Raw genomic sequence first — 22,988 nt, 5'->3', positions numbered from 1 at the left:
CGGACATCTGACTTCCTTCCGGACAAAGCCATGGTGGTGGGGGCCAAGGCAGAGGCAGTTAGGGTGATCAGGCCAGCAGGGGAGGGCTATTGGGGGCGAGATCAGGCCTGCAGGGGAGGGAAGTTAGGGGCAATCAGGCAGGCAGGCAGAGGCATTAGGGGTAATCAGGCAGGCAAGCAGAGAGGTTAGGGGCGATCAGGCAGGCAGGCAAAGGGGTTAGGGACAATCAGGCAGGCAGGCAGACAGGTGAGCAATTAGGAGCCAATGGTCCCAGATTGTGAGAGGGATGTCTGACTGCCAGTTTAGGATCCCCCAAGGGGTCCCCGATTGTAGAGGGTGCAGGCTGGGCTGAGGGAACCACCCCCAACCTGGTACACAAATTTCGTACACTGGGCCACTAGTATTGTAATAACTATGTATGGCTCCAAATGGGAACTAGACTTATCAAGGTGATCACTTCCTAAGTTATATAGATGTTCAATCACTATGTTGTACACCTGAAACTAATATATTGTATGTCAACTGTAATTGAAAAATTAAAAAATTATAAAAATATATATAAGAAGTTATGGAATAATATTATTCATCCTAATTTTGGAAAGTGTAATTGGGTTTTTCCTTCCATAAATCCAGATCATTTCCCCCCTTTATAATTTACCTTCTTCAAAAAACTGCCTTAATCTAGAAAAGTATTTACCACCTTTCATCTATCTTTTCTTTAAGAGTTTAGAGAATGTATAATGCTGTCTGTTTTCAAACACTTTCATCATGTCCCATCCCTGCTGAGGAACCTACAGTGGTTTCCCACTACCTACCATATGAAGTAGACATCCTACCCTCTAGCTTCTCTACCACATAGGCCTTGCCTAACTGAAGCCCTCTCCTCCAGCCAAGTCAGTGTCTCACTATGCCATAGATGTGGTTATCAACACCCTACTCTGTCTTTGCACATGCTGTGCCCAACTCCTTGAATATGCTCTCTGTGGTCATCATTTCCTATAGGTTGGTTTTAAATCTCAGTTCCTCTGTGAAGCTTTCCCTTATAAACCTCAGTGCCCTCTGTATTTCCCACACTTGTAAATGTTGAACCGTGAGACTTTGTAAAAGATGCTACTTTAATTATACTGCTAACATTTACCAAGAGCTGACTTATATAAGACATTGGAGTGAAACTTAGCATGCGTTGTTTCATTTTAGCCTCACAATAACTTTGAGGTGGGATTATCATTATACCTATCTCAAAATAAGTAAACAATATAAAGTAAAGTAGCAGGATTAGCACTGAACTTATGTCTTTTTGACTCTGAGATGAATCTGAGCTTTCGGTTTCAGATATCTCCTCATCCAATGTTAAATTCTTCAAGTAGTGATCTTATCAGTTAAGTGTCTCCCCCCAGTATCAAAGAGAGCCTTTTATATATAGAAAGCCTGCAAGAAATATTTGGCAGCAATTTTATTCTAGTATACACAGCCAGTATCACAATACTGTGGATATTTATAATCTATACAGTAAATGATTACTTGGACTTTACCATTTAGTGCTGAAGATTTTACAAAATAGCAAAAATTGTCATGGAAATGTATGTTAGTATATTATATTCTTTCCTGCCTTCTTGTAAATAATTTAACCTTTTTGTATGTCCTATAACTATCCCTTTTTGTACTTTATTAGTCATAAAATTCTGAGTGTAATTTTTATTTTTTCCTTTTTTTTTTTTTTTTTGCACCTACGTGGTTCACCAGTTATCCCATTCTGCTGGCAATATTGGATCCTCCTTCTCCTGTCTTTAAAATTTCCTCCTACTGGTTGACTTCTAATGTGCTCAGAGCTGGGAAAACAAATAGTCAATAATTTTTAAAAGTTAAATAGTAAATAAGAGCCAATGAATAATTCTGGTGCAATGGATTTTATGACAGCTATATTAGAACTAAGGCTGGCAGTCTCTGACTGAGACTGACATTTAGACAAGTAAAACCCTACTGTACTTGCATTGTTTTTGGTCTGCTTCATACCTATTTTGGAAGCTTAGAGGAACTAAACCAAACTTGGATTCCTAACATAGTTCTCAGTGGTTGCCTCAACATGGTGTGTGCGTGTATATACACACACACACACACACACATGTACATATGATATATATGATATATGAGCAGATGTGTTTTCCTGCATAAGTTTGATATAGGGATGTAGATTAGCACATAAAGGACAGCTGGGGATGATCTCTGAAAAGGGCATGATTAATAGGGAGCAATAAAAGATTTGGAATGAGAGAAGAGTAGGCCTTAAAAGCCACTTACATGGTTTGTGTGCAGCTACTGGGTCTCTTCATGATCTTCCCTCTTTGCAGATGCTGTAGAATGCTGATAGGAGGGACTTCAGGATATGGTGGTGCCCCTGTTGGTAGGGAAGGCATGAGAGTAGCAAGAGAACATTAGGTCCTCTAGAATACAAACTATAAATCTGAAGACAACATTTTTATGTTTATGCAAGATCACTCTTGGAATTATCCTTTATCCTTTGGATTTTAAAATATCCTTTGAATTGGTAAAGTGTTGAGGAAAAGAGAAAAAAAATCAAAAAAAAATTAAAAGGAGTAGAAGGATTTCATGTCAGCCCAGTTTAAACCTTAGAGATTCAACTGAAACCCCTTCTCATAGAATATGTCATCCATCACTCAAACCTACTTGCATACAGGTACATACCTAGAGTCACCATCTCATAAAGCAGGATACCAAAGGACCAGCTATAAAAGAAACAAAGTCATTTAATTAATCTCTGTTTTTCCTTTCCTAAAGAGAACTCACTTAAACATCAGAGGCCTTCAGATGTTAAATAAAGAAGGCAAAGTAATGGAACAGAGAGTGTCTGATAAAATAAGCCAAGTAAGAGTGCCATTTGAAAGCATTTCTATCCAGTCCCCTTAGAGTGTAATCCTTTTGAGGACTGGATTCATGTCTACTTTTTTTTCTATATTTCATATTAACAGATATTTACTCTTATTGGCTAAATTATGGGTGTGTTTATGCAAACACATTCTCACCCAAACATAAAGAAATTCCCCTCAGCATATTTTTCATCCTTTCCATTCCTTCCTGCTGAAATTCCAGCCTTTATTTTTAGCCCAAGACCAAGGGAGGGTTATCATTTATCTACTCTTTCCTCAGCATATCTAATTGACCAAACCTAGGAAAAATATTAACAGAACAAGCTTTATACATAGTCGGAATACATATTTCCCTATGCAACATAATTTGAGAGATGTATATTTCACTATTCTATAACACCATCATTCAATGAGTAATGTTTCCCAGTTCAGTGTATTGCTCCCAGACTTCTACTGAGAAGCCGATGTCAGTGGAGCAGCAATGGAAGTCTCTTAATTGACTTACCATATTAACTGACATTTTACATTTTCTCTGCTGCTCATGACATTCATGGTTAGTAAGATAGTCCATCTTACACCTATGTACTTCTCCAAGCAGTTGAGTTATATGGTTATCAAAATTCAATTGTGATTCTTTACAGTCCTATTTATACCAAGCATACATGTAGCTATAATTATGTAATCAATTAAATATTATGCAAGCTAATTAAATATGAATGCAAAAAAATATTAGCTCCATGAAAAGTAGGCTGAATGCTTTGAAAATATTCTATAAAAATAAGCTGCTAAAAAGAAAGTGGTATCAAATTGTGTGGGTGACACAAATGTAAAAAAATTAGGAAAAATAACAATAAATGTCTGCGGTCAAATTGTTTCACAACTGTTTTTTCAAGTTTCTCGCTCAGAATTTAAACTGAAACTCAAAAATAATTTATGACGGATACTATTCATACAAGAAACAACATGTAACATCATTCAGCAGGTCCATCCTCATGAAAAAGGTCTTGACCCTCCTCCAAAGATCAATCAATATATATCCATTTATATGTTTTAGTTAAAATAAATTATTTGAGGCATGTATGTATATTTCTTTTTACTTTAATAATTCCTGGTTTAACTGAACTTTTGATTAAGTGGACCCACGTCCTTCAAATTAAAAGGACTCTACTAGATATCAGTATAAACAATCTTTTCATTTTTCTTTTTGCTTTTCTAAGTAAGTTTGCTAATCTAATACTGAAGGAGTAATTCGAAAGGCATTAAAAAAGATTGCAGCCAGATGCCAAATACGAGCTCTGTCACATAATACATATTTCTGCTTGAGAGTCTGTCTGACTTCTAAGTAAACATAATTGACAACAGACGCTGTCATGGTCAGGGACTAGAGGACACTCAGGTCAAGAAGGGAAGAAATCCCAAGGGCAGGAACAAACCGTACATGTCTCCTCTGATGCTGGCTGGTCTCAGCAGTAGCCTTTCTGGGGCAAGCCACTTGAGGGGCACAGTGCGAGTAGAGGTGATAGCCCCTTGGGTGTGGACTTCATAAGCCAGGCCCAGTCCACAGAGCTTAGCGGTAAGGTCACATTGGATCAGAATATTTCTGGCTGCCACATCCCCATGGAACAGATGTTTATCCTGAAGAAATTCCTATCAATTTAAGATCAAAGGTAGATCAGCTGTCTGAGGTCATGGCTTGGATCACACCCAAGGAGAAGCAGTGCTAGGGATCATCAAAAAGATAAGGACATTTTCTATTCCAAGCAAGTCTCTCTAACATTTTTATATCACTTCCAAGTCATGATAATGGATCAGACATTTTGCAAGTCCAACCAAACATGTTCTAAACTAATATTTCTTGGTTTTTAGGTATAAAATTATTTAGCATTGGCTTCACTCGAGGACATCCCCAGAGTCTCTGTGTGGAGGCAGCAGTGACGTCCCCAGTGTTGACAGTGATAGCAGGGGGGTATGGCATGGACACCCATGGCGCTGGCTGGGGCATCACCACTGGCCTTGACCTTGAAATGGTGCTGCTGGCTGAGGACCTGCTGAAGCCACTGCCCAAGGACAAGCAGATTGAGATGGGGCCCTTCCTCTAGGTGCTGTCCCACCTGCCACCCTTCTTTGATTGCCTTGATTCCACAGTGTTGACACCCATCAAGGCAGACCTAAGTGCCAACATTATGAAAATTAAAGCTGTGATTGACCCTGACTGGCCAAGTTCTGGACCATATAGAATATCCTGAGGACAAAGAAGGAAATGTGTGGAGCAGAGTGGCCCAAAGTGGGGCTAGGCTGGTGCTGATGTGGCTGAAGAGGCCTCCGCTTCATCCAGATCTTCCTCCAGATCTGTGATGGGGAGTGGGCCGAGAACCACCCCAACTTCATCCACATCAATGCCACCAGAGCCTAGGAGATGGCCCTCAAGAAGCATCACAGCTGGATCTTGCAGAAGATCTTCCAGGCAGCACTGTATGCAACACCCCGTAAGTCCGACTTCCTGAAAGCACTAGCCAAGGGCCAGACATGAGGGAGGAGGAGTGCCTGGAGAAGGTCTGCCTTTTCCTGGTCAACTACAGGGCCACCACTGAAATCACCTAGGAGATGTCACCAAGATGAACCCTGGTCTCAATGACAAGGTGTAGTTGTTCCACCCGCCGCCCCACATGTGGCTGCTCATAGAAACAGACAAACCAGAATCACTGCGAATCTAGCTGGCAGGCTGCCCTTGGCCTGCCTCCCCCAGAGCAGCCAGAGTCCGGCTGGTGTCTGCGGAAGACAGCCCTGGTTTCTGAAAAGTCATTTTTGGCCTCTATCCTAATGGAACAATAACTGTCCTACTTCTGAATCACTTTTGAATTTCACAACAGCACAGATGGACTATACCTTCATTTCAGTGTGGTAAAAAGCAATTAATATTGCTAATAAATCAAGACCTAGGGTTTTTTGTCCCCACCCCCGAGATGGTGCATGACTCTGAGGACATATACCTCACGTTAAAAATGAGGATCTGGTGCAGTGACGTTTTGGTTAGTTTAAGGACAAGGAGGAATGTGATTTGAAATTATACAGGACCCCGATTGTGGGAATTTTTTTTTAAAGCAAACTACTGTGTGCTCTCAGGTGGTTGCACAGCCCAGCCTCACAGCACTGTCATTATCGACCCTGCTCTTTCCTACTGTCTTTTTCCAGACAGTTTTTTTACAGTTGAAAACAACCAGCAAGCCTTTGATGACTATGACCAAAGGGACTTTATTTTAAAGCTATCAGGTACAAATAATTGACCAGAGATAACTGAATTTGCATAATGGTTTTCTTCAGGGACAGCCTTTCCAACCTAAGAAAGCACCTACTATGTATATTCTCTCAAGGGGAAGACCATGAGCCCTCCAGATGCTGAGACCCAAGGAAACACCTCGCTGCCTTAACTGTCCCTCCTGGTGCTAACAAGAGCTGTATTTTTAAAAGTGTTGGGGTGAATAGAAGAATCCCGAAAGAACGGATGTGTGTTAAAAACCCAATGAGGCCCTAACCGGTTTGGCTCAGTGGATAGAGCATCGGCCTGCGGACTCAAGGATCCTGGGTTCGATTCCGGTCAAGGGCATGTACATTGGTTACAGGCACATACCCAGTAGGGAGTGTGCAGGAGGCAGCTGATCGATGTTTCTCTCTCATCGATGTTTCTAACTCTCTATCCCTCTCCCTTCCTCTCTGTAAAAACAAACAAACAAACAAACAAACAAAAACAAAAAAACAATGAGGAACAATTGGTGATTTTTATACGGAAACTAAATAATTCTTAGTAAATAAATATCTATTTTGTGGGGGGAAAGTGTTTAAGATTACCAAACTGAGCAAATAATCCAAATAACATTAATACTGGGTTTAATGCCAACAAGGCATTTGAGAACCATTGCACCAGGGTGACATTGGTTTGCTGGAATCATCTGCCCCAATAACAAGGTATTCAAGGCTTATGAAGAAGTTGAAAAAATACATGACCGAAAAGCTGGAGATTGAGGTATATCACTATCAAACGAGATGGTATGAAAAAATAAAACATTAAGGTGGTAATTCCCAATCATTGATGATGAAGGAAATAGTGACTAGCAATTGTTCTGTCTTTGGTGGAGTTTTATTTCTTTTCCATAGTCACTTACCCCGCCCCGCTGTATCATTTTCCACCTCCATCTACCCCCTACCCCCTCTCTGGTAGAGTTTTAGAACAAATAAGTTAAACTATAATGACAAGAATTAAAGAATGTAGTAACTTTGAGATTGTGAAAAGTAATTTTTATTATCTTATAACTGGTAACCTAGAGCCCTGATGAATGCAGCCATAGAATCAATGCATCTCACTGGGGCACCTCTGCAATTATGGCTTAGAATACAAGGTAGGCTGTATCCTGACACCCTAATTTTATCAAGGAACTATACCAACTAGGCCCTCCAAAACCAGAGATAATATTCATTAATGTGATGTTCTCTCTCCCCTGCCCCATAGGAACTTCAATTTTAACTCTGCTCTTTTTTCATCTCACTACTTTTTTTCTAAGCTTTCCCTTATTCCATTTAGATACCTGGTATATTTCACACATCTGGATGGCAAGATACATTAAAAAAAAACTGAAAGTGGAAGCTTCACAGAGCCTGGTTTTCTATAACAAATGCTAATTTAAATAAAATTATTTAAATAATTTCATAGACATAGTCATCTAAATTTCCCTGAGTAATTATGGTAAAGATAAATTTTTTCTCTTAAACCCTGAGTTCTTTCTCTTACCTGTTTTTTAAATTCTTTATTATTATGTATTAATTTTTAAAATATTTATTGTCTCACCTCTTTGAGTTGGTTTAAAATAAAGGAATGATCTCATTATTGTCCCCTTTTTATTCCTCCTCTTCCACTTGTTCCTTCTTTTTAAAGTATATGTATTTCCTATCACATTCAGTATCAAAGCAAGTCTCCAACAAAACATGTTCTGAACTAGTATTTCTTGTTTTTCAGGTATAAAATGGTATACTTCTTTCTGGTTCTGTAGCCTTTTACCCATTCAGTTTAATCTTCTCATTTCTTCTCCCAATTTGCTTCCCTATTTTCCCCTTTTACATCTATTAATATTAGTATATACGGGGAAATAAAAGTATTAAGCAACCGGACATAAAGCTCTTAGCCCTGGCTTTTGAATTCTGAGAAATCCTTTAAAACCCTTACTGTTATGTTTAAAAACCCTAAATTCACTAATTTCTGCCCAGAATTACCAGTCCTGTAGTATATAATCTAAATTCTTTCATAAAGAACTGAAAATAATTTTTCAGTGCTTGAGTTTCTGCCCCCTAACTTCCATCTGATTTTCTTTATAATGTATACCCTTTAGAAATATAAATATTAAAAAATATGACATCAAATACCAAGTTAACAAGAAAATCCCTACTATCTGTTATCATTTTGCTCAGCTTACCAAAGCCAAGAGAACCTGCTTCCCAATGTGATATACTTGTTTTTCAGTGAGATCATAGAGAAGGCCATCCATGGTCATCACATCCTACAGAGACAGAAAAAAAGCATTATGTCAAAATGACATGAACAGATTTGAAAAAAATATATGAGCAGAGATATTCTTAAATGCAGATAGCAAAGCTAAGAAAACAAACATAGAACTGTAAGATTCAAGGATAGAATGATATTAGAGATTCTCAAATATGAAGAGAAATACAATGATTTATTGGACTGGAAAAAAATAATAAAGAATGTAGATAAATAGAAGAATGAAGGAAGAACAGAATAGCAGGTAAGAAAGACAATGGATAAAGCATCAATTTTCGTGTGTGTGTGTGTGTGTGTGTGTGTGTGTGTGTGGTTAATTAAGCATATTAACTCAACACATTTTTATTGAATGCCTACTATGTGCCAGATTTCATCTTAGGGACACAGCATATAAGAGTGAACAAAATAAACATGTCTGTTGCCTTCTGGAGTTTATAGCATGGCAAACACATATGAATCAGAATAAAATAATCATATATAAATGTGTAATTACATATCTATAAGCACCATGAAGGAAATGTAAAAGAAAGCATATGATGGTGGGGGAAAGAGAGCTGATTCAGTTGGGGGACAAGGACATTTTTTTATGAAATCTGAAGGATGAGTGGCCATTGACTACGCAAAGAAGGGAGAAGTTTGGTGTAATGAGAAAAGCATGGGAGGTGATCTAAAATAGAGAAGCAGAGCAATTTTGAAAAACAAAAGAGCTAGTGAGGTTAGAGCATAAAACAAGTTACATTTGGATAAGTTCTTTAAATGGTTTTAAATACCTAGAGACCTGCACATTGTCCTATTTGTATTCACTGGATGAAAGATGCCACCAGGGTCCTTTTTCATACACATTTAGTAGTAAAATAAGCACATTGAGGAGGCTTATTTAATATTGAACTTGCTCATTGGCAAGTAAAGAACTAACCACGGAAACGTATAGTGCTTGAGAAAGAGGAATACATAGACAAGTAGGAAAACTAAAGAAAATGGTTTGCACTTTAGTCTGGAAATTAATTTTTTAAAATATGAGTTTGAGGTTCAAAAACTTACAAGCTGAATTTCTCCTCAACTCAGCCCTGGCATACTAGGATGATGTTATGGAATGTTATGGAAAACACACTTAACAATAACAACAACAAAATTACAATCAGTGCTAGACAGTTATGTTGTTATGCAATTATCGCTATTAACAGCTACCATTTTGAGTGTTTGCTATATACCAATCACTGCTGTGTTTTTATATACATAATTTCTTTTATTATTACTCCCATTTTACAGATTCAGATTCAGAAAACTCAGGCTGAGAGAGGTGGCTTGCCCAAATTCACATAGCTGGTAGGAAGTGGAACCTAAAGTCCATACTCTAAATCCCCAATACCCAATATGGTAGCCATTGGACACCTGTGGCTATTTACATGTGTATCACTTTAAATGAAATAAAACTAAAAATTCAGTTTCTCAGTCACATCAGTCACATTTCAAGTGTTCCATAGCCATACGTGATTAGGGGCTACCATATTGGACAGGGCAGATATAAAACATAGCTATCATAAAACGTTCCATTGGATGGTGATACTCAATCACTCTGTTATGCTATTATAATGTCTCTTTACTTTGTCACATGTCAGGCTCATTGCCATGTGAACAGCTAATCAGCCAGGTAAAGCCTTTCCTTTCTAACACGTCTACCCTACCGCTCACCCGGCGACAGGTCCAGAGAAAGCTGAGCAGGTCCCCCTGGGCGACATCCTCCAACACCATATAGAGCGGCTCTCTTTCTGTGCAGCAGCCTTCCAGCTGTACCAGATTTTGGTGCTTCCCCAGGTACTGATAGAATTCGATTCGCCCTAAGAAATCCTGTATCTCATGGAGCCTGGCTGGTTCTGTGGAGAACAGAAGAGCCATGGGCAGTGGTCACAACATTTCAGAGAAAATGGGAAGTTTGCGGCAGGAAGCAACCTGAGATGATAATTCTCAAGGATCTAAAGGGGAGTGACTATAGACAAAAAGTAAACAGAAAGGGAATCAATTAGACGATGATTCTCACTGATCTTTTGTCAAAGGTAACAGAATTACAGGTATTACAACTAGGTAGGCTTTCATCTCCCTAAATGGGCAAGTGTGTTCACATTAAAATGTTATCACAGTCTAGGCCTTTGGATTAATAATTTTGTTTATTCTATCCTTGTTCTATGCATCCACCATTACGTGTCCATATTATGAGCATCAGGAAAAAAAAAGGAATAAAGAAAATAAATACAGTGCTGTCAGGGTAAGAGATATAGTGGAGAAAAATGAAGAATCAACCTCAACATCTTCATCCAAGTAACAGTCTTGATAGGCAAGGTTGAGCTATGGGAAAGAAAGGCCCCAAGAAAACATGTCTTGGGTTTTCACTTTCTAATCCCTTCTTGAGTTTGAGGTACAAAAGCTTGAAAGCTGAATTTCTTCTCAACTCACCTCTTCTTCTTCTGCACACAATTGTGATCACAACTATCTATTGATTAACATCTCAATGTCTGCAAAGCCCATTAACATTTACTGTTAGGGGTGCTCACAGGAGAAAGTTAAAAAGGGAAATAAGAAGTCTAACACTTCTCCTTTTACCTTTTAAAACCTTGAGGACAATGTCCTTGGACTTAGCTGGGTCCCCAGGGTACAACTTGGTTCGATAGATGGCCCCACAACTACCATTGTAGATCCACTCCAGAACTTCAGAGAGTTGCTCCCGGGGTATCTGCAGCTTAGCCAGGGCATGTGTGGATGTTTGTAGAAGGCTTTCCACTGATGTCTCCTTAAGTGGAACAAATACACTTCCTTCATGTCCTCCTGCTTCCCCGTTTTGGCCCCTAAATGGAGGCACAGGAGCAATGCCTAGAACAAAGAGATGATACCAACCAGCTTTTTCCTACCCTCCAAACTCCAGGAAAGCAGAGCTTGGAACAAACTGGAAAGAAAGTTCCTTTAATAATTTTTTTGCCACCCATTGTGGGGATATTTTCTGATGCTTCTCTGTGAACCAGCATCAATATCAACCTTTAGAACTTTTATAGTAATTCTATTACTTCTAAGACAACCCAGATGTCCTCTTGAAAGTGGTAATGGCATTTCTTTTCTGTGTTTCTCAGGATCACAGTTCAATATAAATGTAATATGGAGACAATTGAGGAAGTTCCTGAATAGGTATTAAAACCACAGATACCTAACCCAGCTGGTGTTGCTCAGTGGTTAAGCATCAATCCATGAACCAGGAGGTCACCATTAGATTCCCAGTCAGGGCACATGCCCCAATTGCAAGTTCCATCCCCAGTGTGAGGCATGCAGGAGGTAGCCAATTGATGATTATCAATTGATGTTTTTATCTCTCTCTCCCTCTCCCTTCCTCTCTCTGAAGTCAATAAAAAACATATTTAAAACCACAGATACCTAAAGGTGGTGGTAACTGCCAGTGGGGAATATCATTTAAGTCAATCAAATGGCTCCCAAAGGTAAAGGGGAGGTATGAATAACTACTTAACTCTAAGTTATGGCTATTCTTCCACCTTCATATTGTGCCCAGGGTCATGTTATTCCATACTTCTTAGTTTTATTCAAAAAGTATTCTGGTACTTTCTCCCTTCCTTAGTCAACTTTTCTCTATTGGAATAGAGAGATACATTCTTTGTATTAAATCTTTATTCATTCATTCATTCATTCATTCATTCAACAAATATCACCTCCTACATGCCAAGCACTGTTGTAGCTTTGGGATAAAGTCCAGATTCTTATGAAGATTATTATCTAGTGGTAGGAGAGAGGAAGCAGATAATAACATACCAGGTTTTGAGTGCTATGGAGAAAACAGAGCCTCAAGGAGTCTGTTTCATGTTTAAAGGTCAGAAAAGGCCTTTGTGATGATGTATGTGAAATAACCTGGAAGCAATAAGAGAGTAAACTATATCCCAGTATCAGGAAGGGTATTATAGACAAAGGGATCAGGAAGTACAAAGGTATTGAAGAAGGAGCATATGGCATACTGGAGGAAGAGGAATGAAGTCAGTGCAGCGAAATCAAGTGGAATAACTGGAGAATTATAGGAGAAAAGGCCAGAGAGGGCCCAGATCATGTAGGACTATTGAAAGAATTTTGTCTTTTTTCATTCTAAGATGGGAAGCTATTGGGGAGTTTCCAAGCAGAGAATTGACTGGACTGACTTACACTGTAAAAGAATCATTCTGCTACTCCGACGAGAATACACCATAAAGGGATACGATTAGAAGCAAGGAAACCAGTTAGGCATGTATTACAATGGTCTATGAGAGGTGAGAGTGGTATAAGTTATTTTGAAGATAGAGTTAAAGGAATTACTAATGGACTGGATGAAAACCTTTAATATTTTAGACTGAACGCGGAGAAATCTGGGATTGCCTTTTACTAAGATAGGGGAAGACTATTGGCAGAGGATATTTTGTGAGGGAATTTCAGAACCTTTGCTTTGGACATATTACATCTGAGATGTGTATTAGAGTCCAACTGCAAGATGGGTGATTTGATATACGAATCCGGATTCAAGGGGGACTATAATTAAATAGAGAAAGCATTTGAATCTATAGACTTAAAATTAGATCATTTAGAAAGTGACTGGAGATTTAAAGAAAAAAAGTGTTTCAAGAAGACAGGAGTACAAAATTGTTTCAAATGTTTTCAGCAGGTCAAATAAGATGAGGACTCAACACAGCAGTCACTGGTGATCTTGGAAAGAGTTGTTTTGGTGGAGTGGTGTGGTTGAAAGCCATATTTTCGTATATTCAAAAGAGAATGCAACAAGTGTTAGTGAGAGTGAGTTTAGGATTTTTTGTTTTATTTTTGGTTAAAATATCCTCACCCAAGGATATTTTTCCCATTGATTTTTAGAGAAAAAGGAGGTTTGGAGGGAGAGGGGGGGAGAGAGAAACATCAATGAAGGGGGACACACATCGATTGGTTGCCTCCCACATGCACCCTGACTGAGGTCAGGGATTGAACCTGCAACCCAGGTATATGTCCTTGACTAGGAATCAAACTCACAACCCTTTGGTGTGCGGGCTGACACTCTATCCACTGAGCAGCAACAGCCAGGGCAATATATGGTAGGGTTTTTTGTATGTTTTCTATTGATTTCACAGAGAGAGAGAAACATCAATGATGAGAGAGAGAATCATTTTGCAGCTGCCTCCTGTAGGCCCCCTATTGGGGATTGAGCCCGCAAACTGGGCATGTGCCCTGACTGGGAATTGAAGGGTAACTGGCCTTCTCGAGAGTGAACTCAAACAATTTCTTTGAAAAGGTTTTCTACAAGAATGAATTATAAGAGCCTTGGGGTAAAATTTGGAGCGGGATTAGGGACCAGCCACTATGAAGTTTCATATTGCTGTCAGATTTTCCCCTTATTTTTACTCTTAGTTTCATGTACTAGCTGATTATTTTTCATTATATGCTCAGTGGTACTCCAGAACTGCATGATATCATCTCCTGCCTAGCACTTCAAAGACTATTGTGAAAGCTACCCCTTTTCATCATATATTCCAGGGGCACAGAGTAGGGCTGGAATGTATAAGAGAGTAAGATGTCATCCTTCAAAGCTGGTAACAAAACCTACTAGGTTTTTCTCCCAGATCCTTAGACATTCATGTGGTCATTTGATAGTGCAATAACCAGGGGTGGGCAAACTTTTTGACTCGAGGGCCACAATGGGTTCTTAAACTGGACCGGAGGACCGGAACAAAAGCATGGATGGAGTGTTTGTGTGAACTAATATAAATTCAAAGTAAACATCATTACATAAAAGGGTACGGTCTTTTTTTTTTTAGTTTTATTCATTTCAAACGGGCCGGATCCGGCCCGTGGGCCGTAGTTTGCCCACGGCTGAATAAGACCAAGAGGACGGAAACAGTTCACATGAGGCCTCTCTTGCCTGTTCTGCTTTCAGCTAACAAGCATATGTGGAGTTTCTACTCGTGAGTCCTCTACTTCCTCCTGTCTCTCAACTCCACAGGAGGGGACCCGGCCTCCTTTTCCATTGCAGGAACCGAGACCTCTAGACTTGGACCCATTGAGACTTGGGTTTTATTTTTCTGCAATCTCTATCTTCCCTGAGCTTCTGTCCAGCCCCAGTTTTAGCTTTACCTTGGAGTCCAGGAGACTGTTGTTGAGCTCTTTTTTCTCTGATAAAAAGCCACAGGATGACCCCAAGAATGATGAGGGTGGCACCAACCAGAAAGGCTGGGATGATGATGATTTCATACTGCTGGTGCCAGACAACTGGGTAGGAAATTAAACAGAAAGAAAAGAGATTAAAGAAAAAGCCTAGCCTGATGTCTACACAAGTTCCCCTACCCACCAGTCCTCAGCTCATCAGACATAAATGGTGATCTCTTTCTTCCACTCCACTTTCTCAATGGAAACCCTATTGGGAGCAACTCTCTCATCAGAACCGCCCATGTCCCTCTTTCTTAGCCCAGCAAGTGTGCTCTGTGCCTCTTCTCTTATTTTTCCTACTGAGATGAAGAATGCAGCATCTGCATCTCTGATTGGCCCTTGCCTTTTTTTTTTAAACAATGGCCCCTATTGTCCATTTCTTTATCAATACCGTCTTCATTTCTACTACAAATCAAATTATTCTCCTCCTAGAATCTATCCAGATTTTGTCTTCATTATTCTAAGAGAAGAATATAAACATGTGTACTTACTACACAATTTGTCACTGAGACTGCATTCCTTTAGCATTTGTGTCATGGCCTTCTCCTCTCCCATTGCCACACAGCTGTCCACTCCTACGCTTGATCCACAGAGAATGCACAGAACATGGCTGAGAATAATTCACAAGGATTGAGTCGTTCTGAAATAAATAAAATGGAGCACACAGAGAACTTTAAAACAGATCACTAGATATTAAATACATGGCTACCTGGAACTCTCTGAGCCATACATTCATCTCTGTCAGTGTCCCTGATATTCAGGCAGGAAGAATTTAATTCTTTTATTTTATTTATTTATTTTTATACAGATGGGGGAAGGCGAGAAAGAGAGAGAGAGAGAGAGAGAGAGAAGACATTGATTTGACGTTCCACTTATTTGTGCATTCATTGGTAGATTCTTGTGTGCGCAGGGACCTCAATCTTGGCATATGGGGACAACACTCTAACCAACTGAGCTATCCAGCCAGAGCAAGAATTTTATTCTTTTCCCAGCATTGTTCTCTTTTATATACCAAGTACAACGCTGATCTCTTACCTTTTCATGTCATTGTTTCTCAAAATGTTTTTGAAGGCTCCCTTCCTACCCAAGACCCTGCTCCAGTGCTCAAGTACATGAGTTATGAGGGGAAGATCTACCTCCTCTATAGTCCTCAAGCAGGTCTAATGTTCTTTTTCATTTAATTTTAAAATAAAATACAGGGTGTGGCAAAAGTAGGTTTACAATTGTTCATATGGAAAATGATACAATAATTAATAAATAACAGTACAAGAATAAACTGTGTTTTGTGTACTCAAAACTGTAAACCTACCTTTGCCCCACCCTGTATTTCACTTCATTTTTATACAATGCTAATGAAGGCAATGAATAAACAGTTAGCAGATTTCAAGAGAGAAGAGTTGTGCATTTGCTTTCCTTCACAACCAATGAACAATCAGCATTTATCAATAAAAGCTATTCAATTCTGCAACTCTCCAAGCTCCAAAGAGCTTCCCCTGCCCACCATATGCAGATAAACACAGACATTCATTCTTATATAGATTCAAGAGAGTGTCAGTATGAAGCCAACTTCTCTTTCTTTCCCTTTTAAACAAAAAGGAAATATATCTCCATTGTTCAAAAGTAAAAATATAAAATAATATAACATAAAAATCTTTCTCTCAACTCATCCTTCTCCATTTGTACAGTTCCCAGTTCTCCTCCAAGTACATCATAGTTACAATAGAGATTCTTCATGTGAATCACTTTTAATTCTGTATAACAAGTATATATTTGAAATGACTCCTCCAGTATCCTGGATCTTTCTTTCTGAAAAGAACTGGCAGTTACCACCCTCCCATATATCTACAAACTTTATTTTTGTTAACAAGAATCTCCCCTGGCTCTATGGTCGGCAAAGCCTTCTTATTTAATTCTGATTGATATGAAAGAAAATATGCTTATTTTCCACTGTTTAGGTAATCCTAAGTGTGTGGTCTACTTTTGTAGTCATTTGATAACAAGGCAGAATTTTAAAAACTAGAATTGTAGCCCTAACTGGTTTGGCTCAGTGGATAGAGTTTCAGCCTGCGGACTGAAGGGTCCCAGGTTCGATTCCGGTCAAGGGCATGTACCTTGGTTGTGGGCACATCCCCAGTGGGGGGTGTGCAGGAGGCAGCTGATCAATGTTTCTCTCTCATCGATGTTTCTAACTCTCTATCCCTCTCCCCTCCTCTCTGTAAAAAATCAATAAAATATATTTTTTTAAAAAACTAGAATTGTAGCTTATATGATATTATACATGTTACATTAGCCTAATTACATGTTGTTTTATTATTGATATTAATAACCACAGTGCTATCTACTAAGGCAGAGTCTTTTAGGTAAAGAAGTTTCTCAGCTCCAGCCAAACCACCTTTTCACTATTCCTGCAGCCCCGTGACCTTGTATGGGGGGATGACAGTTAAACAATTTCCTTATAACTTATAAAACAGACAGGTGTGCCCTAACCAGTTTGGCTCAGTGGATAGAGCGTCAGCCTGCAGACTGAAGGTTCCAGGTTCAATTCCGGTCAAGGGCATGTACCTTGGTTGAGGGCACATCCCCAGAAGGGGGTGTGCAAGAGGCAGCTGATCGATGTTCCTCTCTCACCGATGTTTCTCTCTATCCCTCTCCCTTCCTCTCTGTAAAAAAAATCAATAAAATATATATATTTTTAAAAAAAGACAGACAGGTGTGTAGCTGGTTGACAGAAGCCCAGGTAAACAGAGGAGTAACCCACAGAAGAAAATTGGCAGAGAAGAAAAGTAAATTATTACCCGTGGGTTTGTATATAACAAGGGATCTGTGAAGTCAATGAGTAATAAGACAGCAAAGTCCATCTCATTGAGTTTGTAAGCCCAAAAGGCAAGGTGAAAGGTAGTTGAGAAAGTTTCCACAATTCCATAAGACCACATGGAAGGAAAAATATAAAAAAAATAGGGCAAAAAATAGAGAGCCTTGTGAGGATGAAATGAAGAAGAAGTTCTTAAAAATGAACATGTTCAACCAGGAAAATTCAAAAGCTATTTGAAAATTTCTCACTGCCATTCTCATTCTTATTTCCCTTGCCTCTTACTTCCTTTTCAGTGCATTATCAAAAGTAATTATTTTCATTCAGGGAGCAGCCAGTTTAGTGAGTTTGGCTCTCTGAGGAATAGCTTTTGTGAGCATAATCTGTCTTACCAGAGTACAAGCGAAAGATAGGTCAGTCAGCAGCCAGTTCAAACGCACGTACTCTGCCCAGAAACCAAACACACCCACTAATACATACTGAAGGAAGCTATTTAAAGCCCAGTGTGCACACATATCTCCACACAGAACTGCTCATGGTGGGCCACTCTCAACTATAGGCACATGGCCCAACATACCTACACCCAAAGTCTCACACTCATGTTTCTACCCCTGTACCTGGAGCACATGCATTACAGAGCACCCACCTTTGGATACAATATGCATTTACTGAAAAACATTCTCAACCTCACTTTTATTTGTGCATAGGTAGTTTAAAGAGGTTAGTCCTTTTTAAAAAATTTTGTTGTGGTTAAATTTCTTTAATTTCCAGAATGATGTTTATATGATACAGAAAAGCAGCCCAGTCACCACATACTTAGCTACAATTCCAGTATTTATACTTGACAACTGGTATTCTAATCCAGAGATTAGGTTTAGATTTCACAATTACAAAAAGCAGAACATCAGCATCTTCCTCATAGAACATCCACCAAGAGAGCAATTGAAAGGCTGTGGTTATTGATAAAATGCTTTAACCAAAAATTATACTGAAAAGAGATTCCTCAACAAGCCATCAAAATCACAGCCAAGGAGACACACTATATTAGCAACATAGCAGCATCCAATAGGTAATAGTCAAACCAAGCTTTAGTTCATACTTTGCCAGAGATAGAGCTTGGGAGACTGGGGGCATAGGTCTAGGACAGTGATGGTGAACCTATGACACGCGTGTCAGAGGTGACACACGAACTCATTTTTTTGGTTGATTTTTCTTTGTTAAGTGGCATTTAAATATATAAAATATCAAAAATATAAGTCTTTGTTTTACTATGGTTGCAAATATCAAAAAATTTCTATATGTGAATCGGCACCAGAGTTAAGTTAGGGTTTTTCTTTTTTTTTTTTTTTCTTTTACTAAATCTTTATTGTTCAGATTATTACATTTGTTCCTCTTTTTTTCCCCCCATAGCTCCCCTCCACCCAGTTCCCACCCCACCCTCTGCCCTTACCCTCCCACTGTCCTCATCCCTAGGTGCACAATTTTTGTCCAGTCTCTTCCCGCATCTCCCACACCCCTTTCCCCACCAAGAATAATGAGTCCATTCCCTTTCTATGTCCCTGATTCTATTATAATCACCAGTTCATTCTGTTCATCAGATTATTTATTCACTTGATTCTTAGATTCACTTGTTGATAGATGCATATTTGTTGTTCATAATTAGTATCTTTACATTTTCTTCTTCTTCCTCTTCTTAAAGGATACCTTTCAGCATTTCATATAATACTGGTTTGGTGGTGATGAACTCCTTTAGCTTTTCCTTATCTGTGAAGCTCTTTATCTGACCTTCAATTCTGAATGATAGCTTTGCTGGATAAAGTAATCTTGGTTGTAGGTTCTTGGTATTCATCACTTTGACTATTTCTTGCCATTCCCTTCTGGCCTGCAAAGTTTCTGCTGAGAAATCAGCTGACAGTCATATGGGTAGTCCCTTGTAGGTAACTGAGTTTCTTTGTCTTGCTGCTTTTAAGATTCTCTCTTTGTCTTTTGCTCTTGGCATTTTAATTATGATGTGTCTTGGTGTGGTCCTCTTTGGATTCCTTTTGTTTGGGGTTCTCTGAGCTTCCTGGACTTGGAAGTCTATTTCTTTCACCAGGTAGGGGAAGTTTTCTGTCATTATTTCTTCAAATAGGTTTTCAATATCTTGCTCTCTCTCATCTTCTGGCACCCCTATAATTCTGATGTTGGTAGGCTTGAAGCTGTCCCAGAGGCTCCTTACACTATCTTCGTATTTTCGGATTCTTTTTTCATTTTGCTTTTCTGGTTGGGTGTTTTTTGCTTCTTCGCATTTCAAATCTTTGCCTTGATTCTTGTGCTCCTCTGGTCTGCTGTTGGGAGTCTGTATAATATTCGTTATTTCAGTCCGTGCATGCTTAATTTCTAGTTGGTTCTTTATCATAACATCGAGGGTCTCATTAGATTTCTGGAGAATCTCAGTAACTTTATCGGCAGCTTCTAGACAGTTCTTGAGAGACCTTAAAAGTGTGGTTCTGAACTCAATATCCTCCATTGACAGTTTTGTCCTGTTTCTTTGTCTCCGCATTTTTTATGCTTTCTTGGTGCACCCCCTAGTGGTCTTTGTGCGCAGTCTTGTTGTAGTTAAGCCTTGATTGTTGTAGCTAATACTGGGGGGATTTGACCTCCAGGCCAACTGGCTGTGAGAATCAGCTGTGTCTGCAGTGGGAAAACTTCTGTCCTCTAGGGAGGTGCTAATCTAGCCTTTGCCTGAGGCTATCCGGCAAATGGCTCTGTGCAGGGCTTGGGCGGGGCGGGTGCCAGGGGATCAACAGAGCGGGCGGAGGGAGCAGTTATGGTTGCTCTCAGTCCCGTCCCCAGAGGCTCTGCCTCTCAGAGTCCCAGCACCCTCTGCAAACCTCGGAGAGAAAGCTGCCCTCGCGTTCCGACCGATGCTAGACAGCCCCGCTTCTCCCGTTTGAGTCTGGGTCCCTAGAGACTCACCCAGAACTGGAGCTCCGAGCCTGAGCCTCCATCCCGATTGAAACAGACAACCGCGCCCTCAGCTACCAGCCTGCTCTGCACGCACCTCAGCACTTTTGTATTTTCCGCACTGCGCCTCCTCTGAGTCTCGTATGCTGTTCTCTTTCCTTCTAGTTGAAGAATTTCCCCTCAGCCAGCTTTCCCATGGTTCTGGGTGATGTCCGTTCCGTCTTTTACTTGTATTTGTGAAGTGGTTGTTCGAGGCAGCTAACTCCGGTGTTTACCTATGCCGCCATCTTGGTTTTCCCCAAGTTAGGGTTTTTCAAAATGCTGGCACGCCGAGCTCAAAACGTTTGCCATCACTGGTCTAGGATCTGAAGTTAGCCCACCCACCCCCACCTGCCAGGTCCCTGCCGTTTACAGTTGGATCTGTTCATTCTAAGGACCCCACCAGAGACCCTATGCTAGTCTCCCCTAGCAGTTTGGACTTTTGTTTTTCCTTTCTGGTCTATGTCAAAAGCCCGATCCTCAGTGTGGGGTGGGCAGGAGGTGGCCGGACAATGATTCTCTCTCATCATTGATGTTTCTATCTCTCTCTCCTTCTCCCTTCCTCTCTAAAATCAACAAAAATATGCTTAAAAACAAATAAATGTCTTAAATTTGTGTAACACTTCAAAGGAAATAAAGTGTGTTCATCTATGTGATCATACTTAAAATCCTAGGTGACTTGTAGCATTAGTGGGCACTGCACTTTTATGTTATGGGGCCTGTGTGTCCTGCAATCACTCTGCTCCTTTACATAAGCCAACTTTTCAGGAGGAACCAAGATACAAATTAGTCTTCCTCATCTGTCCTGTAGATCACCTTTGCTGCAGGGCTGCCTGCAGACAGCTAACAATAAGAAGCAAGAAAAAAGGATGACGCTGAGTCTTAGTGTCAAAAGATCTCTTTGAACAGCGTCAGGACTACAACCACCATGGGAGAGCTTGTTTCCCAACCCATTCAACGTGCATTTCAGGGTCGGGGTCCCTGGGAAAATAGTGGAGGGTGGAGATTAGAACAATCCCTCTGGGTAATCGCCTCCCTTTTTGCCTCATGCACATTAGTAGATATCACCAGTCATAAAGCAAGTTATCTACACAAGTCTGATTCTCTGGGTTTAAAGAAGGTCACCTCTTTCAAGTGCCCTTCCATTCATTCTTCCTCTCACAAGTTTGCTTCCTTGGGAAGGTTGAGCCTGGGCCACTGTGTGATCCAGCATGGAGACCCTGATTCTTAGGCTAATGCTTCATCCTCCGGGTGTTCTGGCCCCTTCCCACCCTTCAGGCTCACAGCAAAACATTGCTAGTCCTAGAAACGAGGCTTTTCCCTTCAAAAAGCAGAAGTTAGAAATAGAATTGGGACCAGAACCAGGGAAGTGAGCAAAGAAAATGATCTGAGATCCCATAATCTAGTGAGTACTGGGAAAAATTTCTGATTCCACCCTTATCTTCAGAATACATTTTGAAGGCAGACATGCAGACATCATCTGCCCCCCTATGACTTGCAGGCAGACTTGACTCATCTGTTCTTTCCAATTTATGGTATTTTCATTGATGAAGTTTGGTTTCAACATTATGGTTTCCATGTTTCTTTTGGATTCTGACATAAATTCTTTTTGACACTACTGATCTTGTCCATCTGAGTGACAAGGACATGTGTGTAGTAAAGTAGTTTATGGAGTATTGGGTTTGTAGTTAAACAACTGGAATATGGAACCTTGCTCTGCCATTTACTTGCTTTTTTTTTTTCTAATCCTGGCTAACTCAAAATTTACTAAGATAAATTTAATAAGAAGAGAATAAGAGTAAAATGGGAAGTGAAATTCACCCCAAATCTTTGCAAACGTATAGTCTAGAGACCATAGAAGTTAATAATTATAACTAGAATTGAGCTAAATAGTAATGTTAACTCTCCAAACTCTTACACCTGCTCACAATGTCAGCACAATGCTACGATGCATCTCTACATCTGTTTTACACACACAGAGCATTTTATCTGCAACTATAACACAACTCTCATAGTGACATTTCTCTTCAGTTAGCACATCTAGTCTCCCAGACATAATCAACAGTTTACCCATGAGTGTCCAGAAGAAATTCTTCTTACCAAAATATACCTACAGATAAAACTTTTAAAAAATGATCCATTCTCCTGTACACTATCTGCCTATGTGTTGTGAGAAATCCCTTGACTGACCGCTGTATAACATCTGGTCCCATCCCCATAAGGTGTGATTAAATCTGTTATGCTGGCCTCACCCTTAACCTTACAGCCTGCATATCCACACAAGTAGACCTGCCAGCCATATCTTTTTACCTAGATAAGTGACAGACCTTTCTGGATGGATGCCACCCTGGGTTAAGGTAGTTATTAAAAGCTATGGGCTATGGGGCAAAGGACACAAGGACCTAAAGTGAGGGGAGGTAAAATATATGGAGATAGCAGCCCCCAGACTGAGAGTCTGCCTTCTAGCTCCGTCACTCAGTCTTCCCTTCTCCTCCCCTTTTCATCCTTACCCGTGAGCTCTCTAGCAAAAGAAACAACAAACAAGCAAAAAACT

At 39.9% G+C, this 22,988-nt stretch overlaps 1 protein-coding gene and 1 pseudogene across 9 annotated transcripts in view; one reads left to right on the top strand and one right to left on the bottom strand.

Annotated features, from left to right (window-relative positions):
* Positions 1-22,988, bottom strand: part of STYK1 (serine/threonine/tyrosine kinase 1) — a 44,144-nt gene that overhangs the window by 1,880 nt on the left and 19,276 nt on the right. For 8 of the 9 annotated variants that reach the window (XM_036302144.1, XM_036302149.1, XM_036302146.1 and 5 more), the window contains 8 exons: positions 15,132-15,280; positions 14,569-14,703; positions 11,032-11,298; positions 10,126-10,307; positions 8,348-8,431; positions 4,324-4,532; positions 2,704-2,744; positions 2,299-2,395 (listed from right to left, as the gene is read on the bottom strand). In XM_036302144.1, coding sequence (XP_036158037.1) covers positions 2,299-2,395; positions 2,704-2,744; positions 4,324-4,532; positions 8,348-8,431; positions 10,126-10,307; positions 11,032-11,298; positions 14,569-14,703; positions 15,132-15,195 — 1,079 coding nt within the window. In that variant the 5' untranslated portion in view covers positions 15,196-15,280. Of the gene's footprint in view, positions 1-1,731; positions 1,830-2,298; positions 2,396-2,703; positions 2,745-4,323; positions 4,533-8,347; positions 8,432-10,125; positions 10,308-11,031; positions 11,299-14,568; positions 14,704-15,131; positions 15,281-22,988 lie in introns of all 9 variants that reach the window. The other variant, XM_036302153.1, reaches the window with a different exon arrangement.
* On the top strand, positions 4,910-5,661 carry LOC118652160 (annotated as a pseudogene).

This window comes from Myotis myotis, unplaced genomic scaffold (genome assembly GCF_014108235.1).
Source record: "Myotis myotis isolate mMyoMyo1 unplaced genomic scaffold, mMyoMyo1.p scaffold_m19_p_3, whole genome shotgun sequence".
Classification (NCBI taxonomy): Eukaryota; Metazoa; Chordata; class Mammalia; order Chiroptera; family Vespertilionidae; genus Myotis; species Myotis myotis.
This window is presented reverse-complemented; position numbering and strand designations above follow the sequence as displayed.